Source organism: Pan troglodytes, chromosome 1 (genome assembly GCF_028858775.2).
Source record: "Pan troglodytes isolate AG18354 chromosome 1, NHGRI_mPanTro3-v2.0_pri, whole genome shotgun sequence".
NCBI lineage: Eukaryota > Metazoa > Chordata > Mammalia > Primates > Hominidae > Pan > Pan troglodytes.
Window position 1 is genome coordinate 13,388,749 of NC_072398.2, and position 21,860 is coordinate 13,410,608.

At 35.9% G+C, this 21,860-nt stretch overlaps 1 protein-coding gene across 3 annotated transcripts in view; it reads left to right on the forward strand.

Annotated features, from left to right (window-relative positions):
* The window catches only part of LYST (lysosomal trafficking regulator), a 220,832-nt gene that overhangs the window by 105,808 nt on the left and 93,164 nt on the right, over positions 1–21,860 (forward strand). For all 3 annotated transcript variants that reach the window (XM_009441705.5, XM_063809692.1, XM_514288.8), the window contains 8 exons: positions 269–514; positions 2,493–2,666; positions 3,588–3,737; positions 7,276–7,413; positions 11,297–11,495; positions 14,728–14,859; positions 18,001–18,628; positions 20,147–20,324. In XM_009441705.5, coding sequence (XP_009439980.4) covers positions 269–514; positions 2,493–2,666; positions 3,588–3,737; positions 7,276–7,413; positions 11,297–11,495; positions 14,728–14,859; positions 18,001–18,628; positions 20,147–20,324 — 1,845 coding nt within the window. The remainder of the gene's footprint in view (positions 1–268; positions 515–2,492; positions 2,667–3,587; positions 3,738–7,275; positions 7,414–11,296; positions 11,496–14,727; positions 14,860–18,000; positions 18,629–20,146; positions 20,325–21,860) is intronic.

The following is a 21,860-nucleotide window of genomic DNA, read 5'->3' on the forward strand; positions in this document are numbered from 1 at the left end:
TATATATTCTAAACCGAACAAAGCTGGAATCCTTCTCAACCTTGATGTGATCTATACAATTGATCACTGCTAAATAAATCACTGACCATTTGCTTTGTGGGAAACAGCCTTGCTTCTAATGTTTATCTGTTTAGTGTAGTAGCTGTTGTTTTTAAAACAAAGAAAAGAATCAGTTGAGTGTGTTTTCACTTTGAAATACTTACTTGCTAGTTCATAGCTTGCATTTTAAACTTGTTGTCATTACTGAATGAAAATATTTGTATTTCAGGAAAGTCTTTCAGTTGTTTATACAACTTACTGTCCTGCTCAGTATACCATCTATGAGCCAGTGATTAGACTTAAAGGTCAAATGAAAACCCAACTCTCTCAAAGACCCTTCAGCTCAAAAGAAGTTCAGAGCATCTTATTAGAAACTCATCATCTAAAGAATCTCCAACCTACTGAATATAAAACTATTCAAGGCATTCTGCACGAAATTGGTGGAACTGGCATATTTGTTTTTCTCTTTGCCAGGGTAAGAATCACTGCTTATAGTTTTGTCTAAAGAGAAATGACTTACTTATTATTGGTAAATTAAAGGATTTCTTTTGGACCACACGAAAAAGCTACACTCGACTATATTAAACTTTTAAGATAAAAAAATTACATATTAAATATGTTATTAAGCTTTCTGCCATAGATGATTAAGGTTTCTTCTAATTTATGAATATTTTAGAAGTTTTCTATTAACCAAAAATGTAATTAGTACAATTAAATGTTAAATGTACAAGATTTTAAATTGAGAGGAGGATATTTTAAAAAATAAAATTTATGAAGTTTTTATTCCTTAAATGTTTCCAATGCATAGGAAAAAACTAAGGGTCAACAAATACTTTTTTTAAAAAAAAAAACAAAAACTTTAATTTGTTTGGGTTTGGAGTTTTTTCAAAAAAGAGACATATAAAGTTTGACTCAGGCCATAAGTACCATTTTAGAATGAATCATTTAATTATCTGTCCTGATGCAAAGTAGACAGTCAGTAATTATAGACTATTTCAGGGATTGCTGAAACCTATGTTAGGGAGCACAAACAGTCTCACTTTGGTAAAAATCATTTCTACTTCCTCTGGATCCACATCCCTGTTTAATTAAAGCAGCTTTGATCTTCCTTCATCCTCGGAATGCCATCTTCGTTTTATCCCTAAGTATAACTTTTGCAACATTATCAAGTTTTCATAGTCTCCCTATCTAACTTTCTTTAATGGAAGCATCGTTGATTAATTTTGCAATAAGAAGCATATCAGCATTTGTTGTTAGGGTTCTTACAAATATTTTGTTAGCATTTGATCCACCATACTCTGTAATCTGTCTTTTCTTCTCCACCTCTTCGCTTTTCATAGTTTTTTTAATCTAGTGTCTAGTTAAATAGATTATCTCCTAGTGTTTTAAAATTAAAAGCCCTTTAACTCCTCACCAATATTTTGTGATCTTTTGTACCATCGTATAGTTTCAAAATGTATATCCTTGTTTTCTTCTCTTTCATCAAGGTATTGAATATAATTTTGTTATTGTTACATAGAGATTGGCTCTTAGATAAAATGTTTACATTTTTATCTTTATATGTTTAGTATCTTGCCAATAAGACTTTTAAAGTATGTTTTTAAGTCTAAAACTTATAAACCTTGTTCAGTATCCTTCCTCCTCCCCTACAAAAATAAAATTCAGTGTCCTTAAAATCCTTACATGCATAACCTGCCTTGTGAACCTGGTCTCTACAATCCAGCCAAAGAGGCAACCTGCAGCTTCCTAGATGTACTGTGAACTTCCAGTTTAGGCCTTTACCCTTCCCCTGGCTGTGCCCTGCCCCAGCCACCCCTTTATTCCTGCTTTCCAGGATTTGGCTCTCTTCCTAGGCCATCTTCTCTCTGTGTAGCCTTCCCTTAAACCAAGCAGAGAGGGATCAGAATGGTCTCCGTGCTCTCCGGAATACCTATTGTCTCATTCTTCTTTGGCCTTTAGCATGATAATAAGTGTGTGTTTCTTATGTATATAGTAGTTGTCAGAAAGTGTTGGTTGAAGTAAATTGACGTACAAGGCACGACATGTGGTTTTTATAGATCTTATCTCTTTGACAGGACAGTAGACCCCATTGGGAACAAGTATCACGTATTTTACTTCTTTTTATCTCCCTTATCATATAATGCAGAGCCTGTCTATTGACTAATTTATCAAAAACTTATGACACTTCAGATCACTAGTTATAAAATGCTACTGGCCACTAAGGTTGTGTGCCATTGTATACTATAGTATATATAACAGACTATAGAACATGGAATTTATGCCTTACTCTCAGTTTTGTTTATTCACAAGCCTTAAATAGGTAGAGTATGAGCATTAAAAAAATACTTTGTAGAAACTAATGGATTGATGTTACAGAATGGAAGATTATACATGTTAAATTTTTACTCTCAGCAAATTGGGAGAAAACTACATCCACCCATTTTTTTTTTTAGGTTGTTGAACTCAGTAGCTGTGAAGAAACTCAAGCATTAGCACTGCGAGTTATACTCTCATTAATTAAATACAACCAACAAAGAGTACATGAATTAGAAAATTGTAATGGACTTTCTATGATTCATCAGGTGTTGATCAAACAAAAATGCATTGTTGGGTTTTACATTTTGAAGGTATGTCTTCATAAAATTTATTCTTATAGTTTCATATGCAGTGATACTCATCTCGTCATCAAAGTCTTCCAATAATAGTTTTGTGTTTCAGTTATTCCTGAAGAAAATGGAGGAAACTTATTAGTGTATAGTTAATCAAACTAAGATACTCTTCTAGTTCTTTTCATCATTTAAATAATTACATTTTTCTTTTCTTTAAAGCATTTTTTAAAAGTAAGAAAAAAATAAACTCATTGAATTTTAGACCTGGGTGGGCCATAGATATCTCCCATGCTGTCCCTTCATTCTGTAGATTGATGAGATCTTTGCTTTAGCTCCCACCCTTATGGCAGAGAACCCAGTTCTCTAGGCACCTAGAGGCATACCATTCCATTAGGCACTGCTGCTACAGAGTTAGTTTTTCAAGTCACAGATATTCGTGCTCATTTTTTTTATGATCCCGCTATCATCATATATTTAAATACATTTCTAGATAAAAGCATTTGGTAACATTGTGGAAATATTTCTCTCTGAGACTTCTGGTACTAAGGCAAAAGACGATTGCTCTACCCTTGCCTCCACCCCTACTTCTTTAAACTGCAAGATCCATACATTTGTGGCATGAATCCTTACTACTTTTTTGAAAACGTTTTAAAGCCTAATAGCAGATTAATTCAATTTAAAACATAAAAATTGAATGCTGTTTGTTTTCACCCCTTGTTTGAACCTGAGTACTCACTTGAAAATATTTGTAAGTTTGGGATTTTCTACTTATCTGAATTGTTTTACAAAACAAGTTAAAGATACTTTGTGAAGTGTTAAATTATTTACTAGCTTTCCTTTGAATTTAATGATTGCTAAAATTGAAAGCTTAATGTTTCTGTTGAACTTCTTGATTAACCAATTACTAATGCATCTTATATTAATGCTAATTTTCTGTAGACCCTTCTTGAAGGATGCTGTGGTGAAGATATTATTTGTATGAATGAGAATGGAGAGTTTAAGTTGGATGTAGACTCTAATGCTATAATCCAAGATGTTAAGCTGTTAGAGGAACTATTGCTTGACTGGAAGATATGGAATAAAGCAGAGGCATGTAATATGTACTTTTTTTCCATTTTTTATTGTGGTAAAATGCATATAACACAAAATTTACCATCTTAAGCATTTTTAAGTTTCGGTTCAGTGGCATTAAGTGCATTTACAGTGTTGTCCAACCATCACCACCATCCATCTCTGTAAATCTTTTTTGTTTTGTAAAACCAAAACTTTGTACCCTTTAAACAAATGTTCTCCCTCTTTCTCTAGCCCCTGGAAACCACCATTCTACTTTTGACTAATCTAAGGATCTCATATAAGTAGGATCGTATAGTATTTGTCTTTTTGTGATTAGCTTATTTCACTTAGCTTAATGTCTTCAAGGCTCATCTGTGTTGTAGCATATGTCCAAATTTCCTTTTTAAGAATGAATAATATTCCATTCTATATATTTATCACATTTTGCTTATCCATTCATCAGTTTAGAGACACTTGGATTGTTTCCACATTTTAGCTACCGTGAATAGAAGCATATACTCGTTTTTTTGTTTGTTTGCTTTTGTTTTTGTCTTTTTTTGAAACGGAGTTTTACTCTTTCGCCCAGGCTGGAGTGCAGTGGCGTGATCTTGGCTCACTGCAACCTCCACCCCCAGGCTCAGATGATACTCCTACCTCAGCCTCCCAAGTAGCTGGGACCACAGATGTGTGCCACCATGCCTGGCTAAGTTTTTGTATTTTGGGTGTAGACAGGGTTTCACACATGTTGCTCAGGCTGGTCTTGAACTCCTGAGCTCAAGTGATCTGCCTGCCTCGGCTTCCCAAGATGCTGGGATTATAGGCATGAGCCACCACCCCCAGCCAGCATATTCTTTTAAATATTTATCTAATCATTCTTCTGAAATAAATAAATAATTTATTACTTCAGTGTAATGTTAATTATAAATGGAAATCTGGCACTTATTTCCCATGCAAAGTTTTGAACAGCCATGGGGAATGCTGAGCTGGAGAGTCAAAATCAAACTTGGGCTGGCTAAGAATACTGCAGTCAGGCAGGAGCATATGGGCTTATTTGGATCAGCTGAAGGCTTGCATTTACCATAAACTCTGAAAGGGGAGACTGCTAAGAGTCAGGGGAGTCAGGTCCAGGAGAGGGAAATGGATACACTTCTAAACTAGGGGAGCCATGCTGGCCAGGAGTTAAGAGATAGGACCATGGTATATAGGGCAAGGCTTCATCATAATTACAAATTAAGCAACATAGATTGATCTTAGATGTGGGCACTACATCTCAGCACCTGGAATGGCTGGGCTTGTCTTCACAAGGACCCAGTCAGGGAATGAGTATAGGGTTGTTTCCTTTCTGCCCTAGTTTTAAGCAATCTTAATAGTATAGGCTCATACAGCCTTCTTAGTTCTAGTGTAGACTGTTTGCTCTAAGTGTGGCAGGGTTCTAGTAGGTATTGATGATTTTTGCAAAAAAAAAACTAGATTGTCTAGAACTAATTAGAATATAACAAGATTATCAACAAATATTATTTATAGAGCAATTCAGAATATATATACCTTTAGAATTTTTTGAAAAATGGTTATTCCCAACTTGCCAACAGTCCCTAAAAATTTACACATTACCAATAATGAGTTATGAGGTTGAAAAAAGACTCCTTTTGTTTTTTGAAACAGGATCACACTCTGTCACCCAGGCTAAAATGCAGTGGCACCATCTTGGCTCCCTGCAACCTCTGCCTCTCAGGTTCAAGTGGTCCTCCTACCTCAGCCTCCCAAGTAGCTAGGACTACATGTGTGCACCACCATGCCTGGCTAATTTTTAATTTTTTTTTTTGTAGAGATGAAGTCTCACTATATTGCCCAGGCTGGTCTCAAACTCCTGGGCTCAAGCAGTCCTCCCGCCTTGGCCTCCCAAAGTGCTGGGATACAGGCGTGAGCCCCCCATGCCTGGCCAGAAAAAAAAAAAAAAAAACTAAAACACTTTTTCTAATCTATTAGTAATAAAAATAAGTTTAGTTCAAATATGCTAGAGGAAAGAGAATTTTCTATTCTTCCTATAGAAAATTATATTACAAAATTGTTGTTACATGAAGAGGCAATTCAAGAGTATGCAGCCACAAAACAGAGAAAAGTATTTTGAAAGGCATGTCCAACAGCCAACTAACTATTGCCATGTTTCTGGATTTTGTGGTATTCATGGTACTTTTCAGTTTTTTAAACTTTGTAATTGGTTATGATGCCTTTTCTCACTCTGAACAAATATATACTTTCAGCTCTAAAAAAAAGATAAGATAGATTAAAATATGTGTAATATTGCAGGGAGAAAGCAAATAATTACAGGGATAGCATATGTAAACAAATTGGATCAAAAGCAGTATAAATGTATAATAAAGAATATGCTCAGTTGCAGGTTGGAAAACCTAACTTGGACAAAGTTGGACAAAGTTTATTTAGTACTTCAAAAGAGCAGGCAAATTTGGGGTTGTTTGATTTTAAAAGAAACATTTTTAAATTGAATTTGAAAGTGATAAGACACATATTACTTCTATGGATTTGAAATAAGGTTTTCTTACGTAATTAATTATATTTGAACTAAGTCTGGTTTTTCTTTTTTTGTTGGTATTTGTTTGTTTACATTGGCACTATTTTATCTTGGTACTACTTTTCAGATTTGAATCATGTTTTCATACTTTGGCTGCCTTGTCTGCCGGTTTTTGTGTGGCTTTTTCTTTTAGAATATCTTGGCTCTATCTTATAAAGAGAGAGACCCTGGGTAGAAGAGTATGATGAAGTCTATCAATATCTTGGTTCATTATTGCCAGATAATGGCAGGAGAAATAGGCTCTGCAACCCAAGCCAGTTAATTTTGCTTTTTGTTAAAAGCTTTATTGAAAGGTCAATTAGGATAATAAGATGAAGGGAAGGTTATCTTTCAATATTAGTTATCAGTGTAAGATCTCTTTTTTTCTCTAGTATTATGGACAAGTTAAGATTGATTCAATATGGGAGAAGCATTTTAAGGCACTGTCCAGGGATGCTAACTACTCTTTGAAGTGCATAGTTTGTAATCATGCAGATAATTCTATTATTTGAACTTGAAAGTAAATTAATCTAAAATTGCAGAATTTTCACATTATCCATGACTCTTCAATTTAGTATGATTTGCTCTAAAATTTTTTGGTTAAATGCTGCATATGCAGATTGGTATTAAAATGTGTACATTTTTAACAACACTCTTTGAACATAAATTATTTAAAAACAATAATGTTGGTAATGTGTATGCTTCTCTAATTTGAATAATCCCTCTTGATAATTCATCTTTTGAAAATACATTTAATGCCACAGAAAGGGTAATGTAGGAAAGCACCTAATACAATATTGTATTCAACATAGCTATTTAGAAATAGCCTATTGGCAGCAAAAAATAATAGGGAATAAATTTTAACATTGGCTTTTTGCAGACATGTAATCTTTGATACTGAATATATACACAATGTTAAATTGTTGCGCGTTGTGTGTCTTCCAAAAAGCATGCTGCATATTTTTCAGTAAGTATGTGCTTATTGGTGTGTGTTTATCTCCTCAGCAAGGTGTTTGGGAAACTTTGCTAGCAGCTCTAGAAGTCCTCATCAGAGCAGATCACCACCAGCAGATGTTTAATATTAAGCAGCTATTGAAAGCTCAAGTGGTTCATCACTTTCTACTGACTTGTCAGGTTTTGCAGGTACTTTTCATGTAACTTTACTTTTGGAAATATATTCCACAGTTGTTTAATAATACTATGAACATCAAATTTTTGTGGCACTTTCAATGGGACTTTTTTCTTTTTTTTTTTTTTCCATCTTCTCTCCAGATTCTCTTCTTTCAAAAAATAGTACAGGAGTTTTTCAACTGCTGCATCTTACAGCTTGATCATCACGCTGTCATAATTCCTAACTCAATTACAAAAGTACAATTACTAAATTTCTTAGATGTTTCTTTATGTTGGGATAGAATAATAGTTTTGTACTACCTTGAACAGCAAGAATAGTTAATGAATTTTAACTTGTTCCATATTCCTTAAATAAATATTTACAAATATGTATTGCTTTAATAAATGTAAACTTGCTAACGGTCTATTTTATATGCTAGAATTAGCATTTTAAACTGTATCCAAAATTTTTATTAAAAAGTGACACTAATTTTATCAGTTACATTGTAATGTCTATGCTGTGGCCCTTTTAGTTAATTTTTTTCTCTGCTTTATTGATATCATCTAATACCAACCAAACAGATAAAAGGCATCGATAAATATCTGCTTGGTTGGTATATTAGACAATTTTCCAAGTTTTTTTTAATGTCTAAGGCATCGATTAGAACTTTGTCAAGTTAGATAAGTACAGATACTCCATGAGATCAGTAATATTTTATATTTTGAGCGCCTTTGCTTCGGTGGCACTAAGGGCTTTTCATTATAGTTGGGCTAAAATTCAAAATCTGTGACAACATCTGTAAGAAGTGTTAATATGAGAAGGCTTATATGATCTGGCTACCATTCTAGCTTCATCTTATGGTACTCAGCCTCCCTGGATTTCTTTCCCTTCCTTAAACAAGTAAGACTTTTTTCTGTCTCAGAGTACATGGTATTCTTTTTGCTTTAACAATTATTGATCCCATTCTTTTCATCTGGCCAACTCCTACTTATCCTCCACATGGCAACTTAAGACTTACTTCCTGAGAGATACCTTCCCTGCCCTTTCCATATAAATTAGTCTTTTTCCCTTTATACACTATGTACATACAGTTTGTTAGTTATTTATGGAATTATGGTTTATTTCCCTCTGTAAGCCTCCTGAAAGCAAGGATATGGTTTTTGTTTTGTTTTGTTTTAAATCACACTGTAATGTCAGTAATTGACACACCTGGGCATCTGATAAATATTTGTTAAATGAATGAATTCCAAAAACACAAAAACATTTTATTGCCTTTCTTGGCCCCTGTGGTAAATTAGACTATTGTTGTAGGGAATAGAATATGTCGATTGATCCTTCAGGCCCCTTGCTTACTGAGTGTTTTATGCATCATTTATACATCAGTTTTCCTCAAAATTTTTTCCTTCGTATATCCATTTTGAAATGTATTGGCCAATTTTCATTAAGTTCATATGACAATGTGATATTCTTATTCAGTCTTTGCATGTCAGAAAAGTGGCACTTATAAACTTTGAGATTTCCATATATTTTTTCACTTTTGTATTATTTACAAAAATGCTAGAAAAAATCTAGGTACAAATTTTTTTCCTTACATGTATAGTTCTTTACCCTTGTTTGTTCAAAGAGCCCACTTATCAAATTAACAGCTATTTATTAAACATAGCTTTATGTCAGGTATTGTGGGACGTTTATAAAGAAATGAACTTAGTCTTTGCCTTTAAGTTACCTCAGAGTGTTTGTGCACTTTAGGAAGATTAATAAATTGGTAGTATATTGGATGTAAGGCAGTTTCATTCATTTGTGAGTACAGCATAAAAACCTGAACCCTGGTGATTAAAATGGGAGTGTTTAGTAGGGAGCAAATATGGGAGAGATTATAAGGATAGAATTCATAGGACTTGATTCTGTTTAAATGGAGCTTCAGGAGGAGTCAAATATAACATAAAATTTCAAGCCGGGAGACCAGAAAAACAATAATTTCATCAGAAAAAAAAAGAAGCAACCTTGTAAGTTTTGTAGTTTTTGTATCTACATTTGAAATTACAGCAGGACATTCAGCAACAGTGAACTGGTAATAGTGAAGCCATCAGGATAGAGAAGCACTCCAAGACAGAGAAATGTAGTGAGAGAATCAGAGGACTGAGGTTTACACCTCAGGAGATACCCATTTTCAGGATGTGAAACAAGAAAAAGGGGCTATTGAAAGAGATGCAGAAAGAGTAATTGAAAAGCTAAGAGGAGACTCAGTAAAGTGAAAGCCAGAGGTCGGCAGAGGGGGAAGAACATGTAGAGAAGAAGATGATACCTTGAACCAAGTGATATAGAAAGTTCAGAGAAAATGTAGGCAGATAAAGGGCCATTGACTCAGAAATTCTTAATGACTTACAAGATTTCAATAGCATGGATAAGGCAAGAGCCAGATTTCAGGGACTTTGGACAGCATGTGTGGCAGATCATTGCAGGCAGTGAGAATAAATGATTATTAAAAAGTCCAGCAGCAAAAGCAACGACAGAAACAGAATGTTCATATAAGGTAAAGTTAAGGGATTAAAAAAATAGTAAAATAGAATACCAGTGACTATTGATAAAGAGTCAGTGGAGAGGGCAAGATAGAAGTAACCTGGGCTGGACTTGGGAATGAATCACTGATGCTGCAACCAAGAAAGTTAAGAAGATACATGGAGTATGGTTTAGAAGAAATGCAGATGGTTGTAGCAGAAATAGTTCTGAATTGGAAGTCGGGAGATCTATGTTCCTGTCTTAGTCTTTGCCACTCAACAGCTATGAGAACTTGGCAAAGGAGTTTTGTGTTTTCTTCTGTAGACTCAGTGTTCTCTTCTTAAATCTGAGGTAGTCAAACTAAATTGTTTCAAAATTAACATCTATATTTTAAGTACTCCAATTCAGTAATACCCAAGAGTAAATGAAGAGTGGATGTAGAGATATATATTTGGACATAGGAAGAGGGAAGATGAGGAATTTTACCTCCTATACCCTTAATCTGGAGGCCAGCTGCTACCCACTGGGGAGATGGAATTGGAGGATATCAGCAATTTATTTATATACAGCTTTATTTTTAGTAATTAGTTGGCATTTTGCCAAGCCTCATTATTCCAGACAGTAAATGGTGCAGTAGAAAGAGTTCAGAGGCCTGAGTTTGAGTTATAATTGTACTACCTACATATTTTATGTGTGGTTTACACTAGTCAAATAACCTCTTTGTGCCTCATATTCTAGAAATGAGGGCTAAAACCTCTCATAGAGCTGTTGTGAAAAAAAGCTTCGTAAACTGGAGCATATTGTATTAGTATAACGAGTTTTGTCTATCAAAAGTTTTCTGTCCTAATCCTATATGAATATTACTAATATTAGTAGTAGTAAAAGAAGAAGAAAAGATAGTAGCAGTAGTAATAGTAGTGATTGTAGTTTATCACTAACATTTATATGGGGCTTACCTATATGCAAGGCAGTATTCTAAGAGTTTATGTTATTTAGTCCTTATAACAACCCTATAAAGTAGCACTAGTATTACTCACATAGACAAAGAAAGTGAAGCATGAAGATGTTAAATAACATACCTAAGATCACGTGGCTAGTGAGTGGAGAAACCAGAATGCAAACCTAGGAAGTCTGGCTTTTGAGACCACGCTTGTGAGAGTTATATAAGTTTGCCTCAGTTAATTAAGATACGTGGGCTAGAATTAAGTTGCCATCTGTGTTAATGAATTTTTAATAACAAGATTGCTTGAATTAGGAAATAACTCAATTTAATGAGTTGTTACGGTAATGGTAAGTATGATCAGACTAGAGTAGTAAACCAACAGAATTCTATCTTAAAAAGAATATTTTGCCTAAATGAAAAATCTTAGTTGACAATTCTTTAAATCTAAAGAGAGTTTTTTTTTGTTTTTTCAGGAATACAAAGAGGGGCAACTCACACCCATGCCCCGAGAGGTTTGTAGATCATTTGTGAAAATTATAGCAGAAGTCCTTGGATCTCCTCCAGATTTGGAATTATTGACAATTATCTTCAATTTCCTTTTAGCAGTTCACCCTCCTACTAATACTTACGTTTGTCACAATCCCACGAACTTCTACTTTTCTTTGCACATAGGTAGGTATAATCATTTTTGTTAGATCATGGCTATTTCCACTTTTGTTTTATTCTTCCGACTTGATTCACATTTGTTTGACATTTGAATGGCCTCTGTGCTGCTCTAATTACATATTGGGGTTGGGATAGGGCAGAGATTTATAGAATGAACTAGACATGGCCTCTGCCCTCAAGGAGTCTAAATGCCAAGTGGAGAAAGGAGACATAGACTCAAATAACTACAGTAAAAAAAAAATGTGTATTTGGTAAGTATCAAAGAGACACAAAAGAAGAACTAATGAGATTTCAGGGGACAGAAGGTTTCATCCGACCACTGTGGAGAGAATATTTAATAGGTTACATGACATCTGATGTAGACATTGAAGATTTTGAGTAGAATTTGATAGGTAGATTGGAGAGTGAGTGTTCCAGGTAAAGACAATGACTTTAAAGGGAGGCTAAAAGGAAATAGAAAATAAGGACTAATGAGTTTTACCTATATATAGGGGATCTGTAAAGGAATAGTGAGAAATAATGCCATAAATACAGTTTAAGACCACCATTTACTTATTTTTACTCTAAAGTCATATCAAATGGGTCCTTGAATGTAAGGCCAGAGAATTTGAACGTGTATTCTAGTTATAGGTCATTGAAAGGGTTTTATTTGTTTGTTTTGAGCAAAGGCTATAAGTAAATTATTGCAGTAGGATTCAGGAATAAGGAACTAGGGGCAGTAAGGCCAATTATAGTAGTCCATGAGAGACAGGATAACAGAATCTGGGCATAGTAACAGTGGAACTGGAAAGGAGGGATAAATTGAGAAGTGGGAAGTTTAGGATGGAATGACTCTGGAGGTGTTAAGGAAAAAGGATAATGGCTTTGGTTGTATAATATATGTTGTATTTGAGGTGCCCTGCAGTTATTTATAATATAATTTTCTAGTAGGCAATTGGGAATGAGGGTTACAGAATGAAGAAGGAAGGGTAGGTTATAAGGAGCTGTCCACATAGAAGTGAGGTGAAGCTCTGAGAACAGATGAGACCACTGAAGAAAAGTAGAGCAAGAGAAGGAAAGAGAAAGCTAAGGAAAGAACTGCTGGTAGTATTACTAGTTGGAAGGTAGGACAAGAATGAAGAATCAGTAAAAGAGAAAGATGGAATAATCAGTTTTTTTAAGAACCAGGGAAATGTAATGTGGTAAGAAAGAAAGCAAGAATGTACCTACAAGAAAGCTGAGTCATAAATTTACATTGGAAAACTGGTTGTACAATAGCCATTTTAAGAGATGTAGTAAATGGGGCCAAGCATGGTGGCTCACGCCTGTAATCCCAGCACTTTGGGAAGCCGGGGCAGGCAGATCACCTGAGGTCAGGAGTTCAAGACCTGCCTGACCAACATGGCAAAACCCCATCTCTACTAAAAAAAAAAAAAAAAAATTAGCCTGGCATGGTGGCACATGCCTGTAATCCCAGCTACTTGGGAGGCTGAGGCAGGAGAATGGCTTGAACCCGGGAAGCGGAGGTTACAGTTAGGTGAGAATGTGCCATTGCACTCCAGCCTGGGCGACAAGAGCAAACCTCCATCTCAAAAAAAAAAAAGAAAAGAAAAGAAAAAAAAAGAAATGTAGTAAATGAATAAAATGAGCAGCAGTAAATGTCCAAATGAAATTAGATAGCATGACTTTGTGGTAGGCTTAGCACATGTCATGGAAAAAGGACTGTGGATAAAGATTCTGAGAGTAGGTTAGTTACAAAGATGGGTAAAATATGGTCCCCTCTCTTAAGACGTTTACAGCCTAGTTGAGGGAAAGAGGATAAAGAAACGATTATATCATGCCACGTGGAAAGCACAGTGATAAGGCAGTCAACATTTTTGTTTTCTGGTAGCATAGAGCATATGAAGACTGAGGGGGATTTCCCAGAGGAAGTGATGCCTGCCCTGAATCTTAAAGGATGAGTAAGAATCAAAGAGAAAAGGGCCTTCCAGGTAAAGGAAACAGCTTGACAGGGAACTAGGAGAAAGTGGTGTTGCTGAAATGTAATTTATGAAACAAGGCTTGGGAGGAGCCTAGGGACAAATAGTGGTAATTCTTGTGGACAAGAAGCTTGGGTTTTATCCAAGGTGGTAAGGAGGCATAGAAAGCCACTGGAAGGTTTTAAGCAGGAGTTGACATTCGAGAGAGAGCGAATTCTGGTAGCTGTGAGGATTTGAGAGTAACGAGATGCTCATCAAGGATACCACTTAGAAATCTGTGATAGTAATCCAGTTGAGAGATGATAAAGCCTGCATTATAGCACTATGGTAGGGAAGAGAAGAGGTCAAGAAACAAAAAATGAAGTCATGCTAGGCATGGTGGTTCATGCCTGTAATCCCAGCACTTTGAGAGGCCAAGGTGGGTGGATCACTTGAGGCCAGGAGTTCAACTCCAGCCTGGTCAACATAGCGAAACCTCGTCTTTCCTTAAAAAAAAAACAGAAAAAAAAAGTTAGCTGGGCGTGGTGGCACATGCCTGTAATCCCAGCTACTCGGGAGGCTGAGGCATGAGAATTGCTTGAACCAGGGAGGCGGAGGTTGCAGTGAGCAAAGATCACACCACCATACTCCAGCCTGGGCGACAGAGCAAGACTGTCTCAAAAAAAGGGAAAAAGTCAGTAGAACCTGGTGACTGATTTGCCATGGATAAAGGAAAGGTAGTGGTCAAGGGTAGCTCCAGGTTACCACATGGGAACTTCCCAAAGAACAAAACAGAAGGAGTAAATTTAGGGCAAAAAGATGATTCGGATTTAGATTTGTTGCATTTGTGATTCGTTTAAGAAACCAAGCAGTTGAATTTATAAGTATGAAGCTCAGAAATGATTAGTTTTTACAAATATTAGACACTGAAGGGGATATATAAAAATAAAAGACACAGTCCTTTCCTCAAGGAATGAACAGATGAACAATCTCCCTTGAGAGATGATAATAACATATAAAAGTGAATAGTTAAATGTTAAACCATAGAAATAACTATAAGTACAGTTGGAATTAAGAAAATAGAAGTTAATGTGGCCAGAGACAATAAACAACAGCAAAATCTATACTAAAAAATTGTGAAGAGTAAGTATTCACATATCGTGTGCCTTAAAGTATGCTATTATTTTTCTCTTTAAACATCTTTTTGTCAAAATTTGAATTTAATGATCTGCTTTTGAAGTTATATTTTTGTTTTATCCTTTTTAAAAATTTTGCTGTTTCAAAAAAAATTTGGATTCTAGATGGCAAGATCTTTCAGGAGAAAGTACGGTCAATCATGTACCTGAGGCATTCCAGCAGTGGGGGAAGGTCCCTTATGAGCCCTGGATTTATGGTAATAAGCCCATCTGGTTTTACTGCTTCACCATATGAAGGTAAAAATAGCAATAATGGAAGTATGACCTTCTCATTTTAGTTCTGAATATTCTTATATAATTAAATTGTACATATTTTAGAAGTATATGTAGTACAACCTCATTCAGTCTAACAAGAAACACCCAGCACAGGTCCTCAAGAGAATTGAGAAAATGGATGAGGCTCATGCTATCTTGTTCTGGCATTCTCTGACTTCTCTTATCATAGTCATTTGTCTTTCATCAAGCTTCTGATTTATTTTACCATTTTCTTCAGAAGCTTTTTAAAAACTTTTATTCTCTTCTGTCTACCTAAAACCATCATTCTAGACAACTTCACTTGCCAGATAAATGGCCACCCAATACTCCAGCTTCACATTTTTTGACTCAGGGTACCTTTTCTCTACTTTGTCTTACTGCTCTGCATGCATCTGTCTTGGACTTTATCATCATCAAGAATGCTTTCAAGCACCTGTGAAACTACAATATCCCACTTTGTTCTATCCATATGATCTGTTTTTCAATCACATGCATCACTCTGAAACATTTTCAAATACTGTACAATCATGGCTCCATTTCTTTTCCACATCTTTTGAACAGAATCTTTTTTTTTTATAATTACACTTTAAGTTTTAGGATACATGTGCACAATATGCAGGTTTGTTACATATGTATACATATGCCATGTTGATGTGCTGCACCCATTAACTCGTCATTTAGCATTAGGTATATCTCCTAATGCTATCCCTCCCCCCTCCCCACTCCCCCCACCCCACAACAGGCCCCGGTGTGTGATGTTCCCCTTCCTGTGTCCACGTGTTCTCATTTGAACAGAATCTTTCTGTATCATTAGCCCTCCAGCCAACCAGAGAAACAGAATCCTTTGGGGGAGTTCTGACATGCTGAAAAAAGGCAAAGGGGATGCATTCATCCTCTCTAATTTACAGCCTCCCATCTTTCTGTTTTTTGGTTTTTTTTTTAATCACACTCCAAAGTTCCCCTTGTCTCGCTTTCCCTATTCAGCCTAGGTCACATTAGCCAATAACTTCAGCAGTTACTCAGTTGGAAAGTATCTCAGTTTCCTTGTCCCCTTGGCCTATTGGTATTCTTGAACTGAAAAATGCTAACCTGGCCTCAGTCTAACCATTGTCATACTGCTGAAAGTTGTAGCAGAGCTTTAAAGGCTGCCCTGTAATTTTTAGGTATGTTCAGAATCAATACCCTCTTCTATTTCCATAGTAAGTATATTCAAGTCTTTAAGCCTACAGTACTTTTCTATCTTCCTAATTTACTCTTAACAGAGTCTCATCGCTACTTTATAGAAGAAAAGAATAGGTGCAGGTTTTCTAGTTGCAAACTGACCATAGTTTCTAGTTGCAAATCTTTTCCTTTCCTGACTACTGTCCTTTTCCATACTGGGACATTGCTCTTATTGTCAGTCCAACCTAGTCTTGTCTTTAGCTTCAATCCTAATTATTAAATAGTGCAGGTGAGATAGTAATAGAGATAGATAGAACTAGATATATAGGTATTAGTCTCTAGTTTTGTTTTCCTCCCAAAGTGTTTCAGTTATTCTCTAGCACTTTTTATGCCCTTTTATAATAATATTTTAAGGCTATGTTTTTATTAGTTTTTCTTTTCTTTTAAAAAAAAATTTTTTTTTTAAATAAATGAGATAGGGTTTTGCCTTTTTGCCCAGGCTGGTCTTGAACTCTTGGGCTCAAGTGAGCCACCCACCTCTGCCTCCCAAAGTGCTGGGATTACAGGCTCAAGCCACTGCACCTGGCCTTTTTGAATTAGTTGTATTTGGAATTTTACAGGACATATTTGTTTTTTAAATCATCTGTCACGTTGAAACATTTTCAAATACAATCATACCCCCATTTTTTCCAGATCTTTTGAAGAGAATCTTTTGGCAACTTTAGCCCTCTAGCCCAAATCCAGAAATAACTAGAAAAAAATTCTGAGCTATGGAGCTATTTTATTGCCACAAAGTCTGTGCTCTAAAGCAGTTCATTTAATGCCTGTTTACTCTGTGTTCGTGGTCTCAAATTTTAACCTGCAAAAGAATCACTTGGAGAGCTGTTGACACTGATTCCTGGGCCCCTCTCTCATACATTCTGTATCAGTAGATCTAGGGTGGAGCCTGAGAATGTGAATTCCCAACAATCCCACAGGTGGTATTGATGCCCATGCTGCCAGTCCACAGACCACACCTTGAATGGCATGCACTTGTATCCCATGCACTACAATGAGAATAATTTTTCTGGTGTCTTCCTGCATAGAATATTAGAAGTAGTAAATTAGAGAGCTGTGACAAGAAAAGAAACTATTCTCACTAATAGCAGCAAGAAGTGACTGCAAAAATGTAGGAGAAAGAGAACTGTCCAGGGCTGTTTAGGCTAGTAACAACAAATACTACCACTTTTTGAGCACCTATTATATGTTGAGCTCTATGCTAGGTGCATCACAAATATAATCTCAATTTTTAAAGCCACCCTGCGAAGTAGATATTCTGAACCCTCATTTTACATTCGTAGAAACTGTAGTACAATTAAGTGATTTACCTTGGACCACCTCACTATCATTTGAATCCAATTATATCTAGTTGCAAAGCCCACACTCTTTCCACTACATCCTGGTAACTGCTAGCCTGAGGTAAATTGAGTTTCACTTAATTCACTTAAATTCAGCACAGTAGAACCATTAATCCTAATGACTTTGAATCATTCAGTCAATACTGTATTTTGTTAAGAAGACAGGAAAAGACATATGTTTTGGGAAGATATTAATAAAAAGTGGTTAAAATAAAAATAGTTTTGGCATTTAAGAATTTTAAGCATTAAGCCAGGTGTGGGGTGCATGCCTATAGTCCCAGCTGCTTGGAGTCTGAGGTGGGAGGCTGTCTTGAGTCCAGGAGTTAGAGGCTGCAGTAAGCTGTGATTGTGCCACTGCACTTCAGTCAGGGTAAGAGAGCAAGACCCTGTCTCTTAAGAAAAAGTAGAGGAATTTTAAGCATTAGTTACTTGTAAAATTAACCTATATGGATTTTAACAGTGCTAGATAAATGGGGTTTTGCTGTGGTTGCGATTTTTAATGCAAAAGAGAGGTGGTTCCACTTAATAGATTTTTAAGTAGTATTTGTGTATCTACTCTTACCAGGAGAGAATTCCTCTAATATTATTCCACAACAGATGGCCGCCCATATGCTGCGTTCTAGAAGCCTACCAGCATTCCCTACTTCTTCACTACTAATGCAATCACAAAAACTGACTGGAAGTTTGGGTTGTAGTATCGACAGGTTACAAAATATTGCAGATACTTATGTTGCCACCCAATCAAAGAAACAAAATTCTTTGGGGAGTTCCGACACACTGAAAAAAGGCAAAGAGGATGCATTCATCAGTAGCTGTGAGTCTGCAAAAACTGTTTGTGAAATGGAAGCTGTCCTCTCAGCCCAGGTCTCTGTCAGTGATGTCCCAAAGGGAGTGCTGGGATTTCCAGTGGTCAAAGCAGATCATAAAGAGTTGGGAGCAGAACCCAGGTCAGAAGATGACAGTCCTGGGGATGAGTCCTGCCCATGCCGACCTGATTACCTAAAGGGATTGGCCTCCTTCCAGCGAAGCCACAGCACTATTGCAAGCCTTGGGCTAGCTTTTCCTTCACAGAACGGATCTGCAGCTGTTGGCCGTTGGCCAAGTCTTGTTGATAGAAACACTGATGATTGGGAAAACTTTGCCTATTCTCTTGGTTATGAGCCAAATTACAACCGAACTGCAAGTGCTCACAGGTACTTATGTGTTTTTGTACACTCCTCCCACCTTTATTTTACTATTCTTTAAAGACTCTCTACCCCTCTGGAAACGTCTTCATTATGCCACTTCTTATAATACAACAAACAGAAAAGTTTATTTCTTTATATACATGATAATAACAGACAGAAAGATATATTTTTCCTTATTTTAAGACTAGATAATATTGAATTCCATATTTAACCAAAATCTAAACCATAAGTAGCACTTAAAAAATATATATTGTGGTTTAATTCCTTATAGTTATTAAGGAAAAATTCTTCAGGACAGAGAAACGATAGGATTTATCTAGAGCTTTGACTCATGAGAATGATTCTGTCCACTTGGTGCTCATGTGAATATGGGAGTGATTTCTAGACTGGGCCTGTCCTGGGTAACATCTTACTTGATCAGAGACAAGTGACGGCTCCAGAAGGGAAGAGGAACAGGTGTCATAGGGTGGCTGCTCCATTCCACTCAGGTAATTATAATGCAGGTCTTAGTGCTGAACATTGGCAGTTCTTCTCTGGATGAAGTCAGAAGAAAGCTAAAATGGCCTCAGAAAGCAATACCAGTGTTTCCCAGGACAGGCTATCACCAGACTGCACAGAGTCCTCCATGTTATGACAGACATTGCCTAGGCGTTGTATTTCTTCAGCCATTTTCCTTCTGCTACCCCAGTTTGTTCTCTCTCCAGAAACTTAAGTTTCCTCTGTCACCTGGACACAGATAACCTTGCTTTGGTGATGAGATATACCCCTTATATTTTCCTCTACTTCTGCTATCGCAGACCCATAACTTTATATGGAGCTCAAATGCAGCAGTGCTAGAGAGCATTCCCTTTATGAAAAAAATCTCCTTTCACCAGGAGCTTCCAGAAGTTTCACCTGGGCTAAACCCAGCAGCATTTGTTAGGATATTTAGATGGAGGTTTTATTTTCACACTTGGTTCTTGAGAGGATATTCTGTAATGCTAGATTCTTCCCCTGTACCAATATTTGCCTCTCTTCTCTGTGAGTGAACTGGGTTTTTCTGACATGCCTAGACTCCTAATAAAGCTGTTTATTCCTTGGTGGAAAAAAAAAAAAAAAACATTTCCAATAGCATCTCAAGTAGCAATGTCCAGTGAAACTTTCTGCAATGATGGACATGTTTTATTCATGCTGTCTAATACAGTCAGCACTAGCCACATATGCCTACTGACCACTTGAAATGTGGCTGATGCAACTGAGGAACTGAATTTTTAGTTTAAATAAATAGCATAAGTGACAGTGACTACTGTATTAGACATCAGAGATGTACAATTGAATAGTGTTAGTAGACTGTATGCCCAAAAAAATCAATGATAAAACGTGATGGTAAATTTGTTAATCACAGTTAAATTAGGAAACATTTCTTAAGCATTATGAACATTTGTTTCACCTGTTAAAAAATGCTACTACTTGTCACAGTTCCTAAGGTAATCATCATGCACTTTTCTTGTCATGTTAGTAAGACTTTTTTGGTCTCTGTTTTAGTGTAACTGAAGACTGTTTGGTACCTATATGCTGTGGATTATATGAACTCCTAAGTGGGGTTCTTCTTATCCTGCCTGATGTTTTGCTTGAAGATGTGATGGACAAGCTTATTCAAGCAGATACACTTTTGGTCCTCATTAACCACCCATCACCAGCTATACAACAAGGTGTTATTAAAGTAAGGGCAAATACTAGATATGTTATTTTAATTCAGAAAAATAAATATATATGTAATTTAAAATTTTGAGTATATACATTAAAGTAGACCTAAATCTCTCTTTTATATTTTAGAATAATGAACTAATATAGTTTGTTACTTAATACTCATATATTTTTAAAATTTTTTTATTTTGATAGCTTTAGGGATACAGGGGTTTTTGGTTACATGGTCATATTTTTGCATCATCCAGTTTTAAGTCCCCCTCCATATGTTGGTTCGTATCAATATGTCTTTTAAATCTACCAATAAATCCCCATATCTGAACACTTAGTAAATCTCTTATGTAAAAATTACAAGGAATACGTGGTTCATTGGAAATCTCTTCTTCAGTGTACTATCAAATTTTACACATTTACTTCAGCTCTCAGCTTAGATGACACCTTTTCAAAAAGACCTTCCCTGATGATCTTATCAAAATAACTTCCCTCTAATCTTACTTATTATTTATTCTATCATAGCATCCTATTTATGTCTTGTAATTATCTTATTAATGTGTACTTGTTTTTTAAATTTCTCACAAATATAAGCTCCATGAGAGTGGGCATCTTGTGTAATAGGTACTAAGTATATTATTGAATGAGTAAATGCTTGATATGAATAGTTTCCATTAGAAAACAACCCAATATTAAAATAATCTTGTAAAGATTCTCGTTTTTCTTTAGTTTGCTTGGATGTAGGTATTGTTTAATCACTTGCAATACAACCTAGTATTGAGCTCCCATTTCATGTGTAAGTCCCTGAGCTAGTTGCAATATAGTATATAAAGGGAAATAATATAAGCCCCTACATTCAAGAATTTCACAGTCTAGAAGGGAGAGTCTCATACTTAACTAAGTAAAACGTAAGAAATTCTGTGATGAGTACTGCAGTGGCAGTATTAATAGAGAATTGAGCATAGGGGAAACGGAAGGATTTATGGAAAAAGTATACTTTGTGTTATGCTGTAAACTTAGAAAGCTTTTTTAGTAGGGGAATAAATAGATGTGTGTCTGGGGGAAAGGAGTCTATCACTACTGTGAGAGAGTCATTGAAGGGGAGAAAGAGGTGGAAGGATTAATTTGGTATTACACGTGTTGCATTTAAGATGCTAGAGAAAGGTGGAAATTCAGGCCTGTGCTCAGGATAAATAATCTGTCAAGAAGCCTAGAAGTAGAGGTCTAGGATAGATATAGATATAGATATAGATATAGATATAGATATAGATTTGCAGAGAGAGCATAGTCAACGGATTTTTTCCCTCTCAGCATTAGGTACAAATATTCTACTTATACTCAACTAAGGCTGCCAGTCTACCAGGTGTCCATGCTCAGCTAAAAATGCCAGTTTCCCCATGAGAGAAACATTAAGATCTCCAAGATAGAGTCATCATTAGCATTCCACAGTAGCCAAAGACAAATTCATTTCTGCTTTGCTGTGGTGGTGGCATTTTTTTAAGCTTTCTGTGTTCTTCTGTATATATGAACTTAATTTACAAATACAGTTGTGTTACACTGA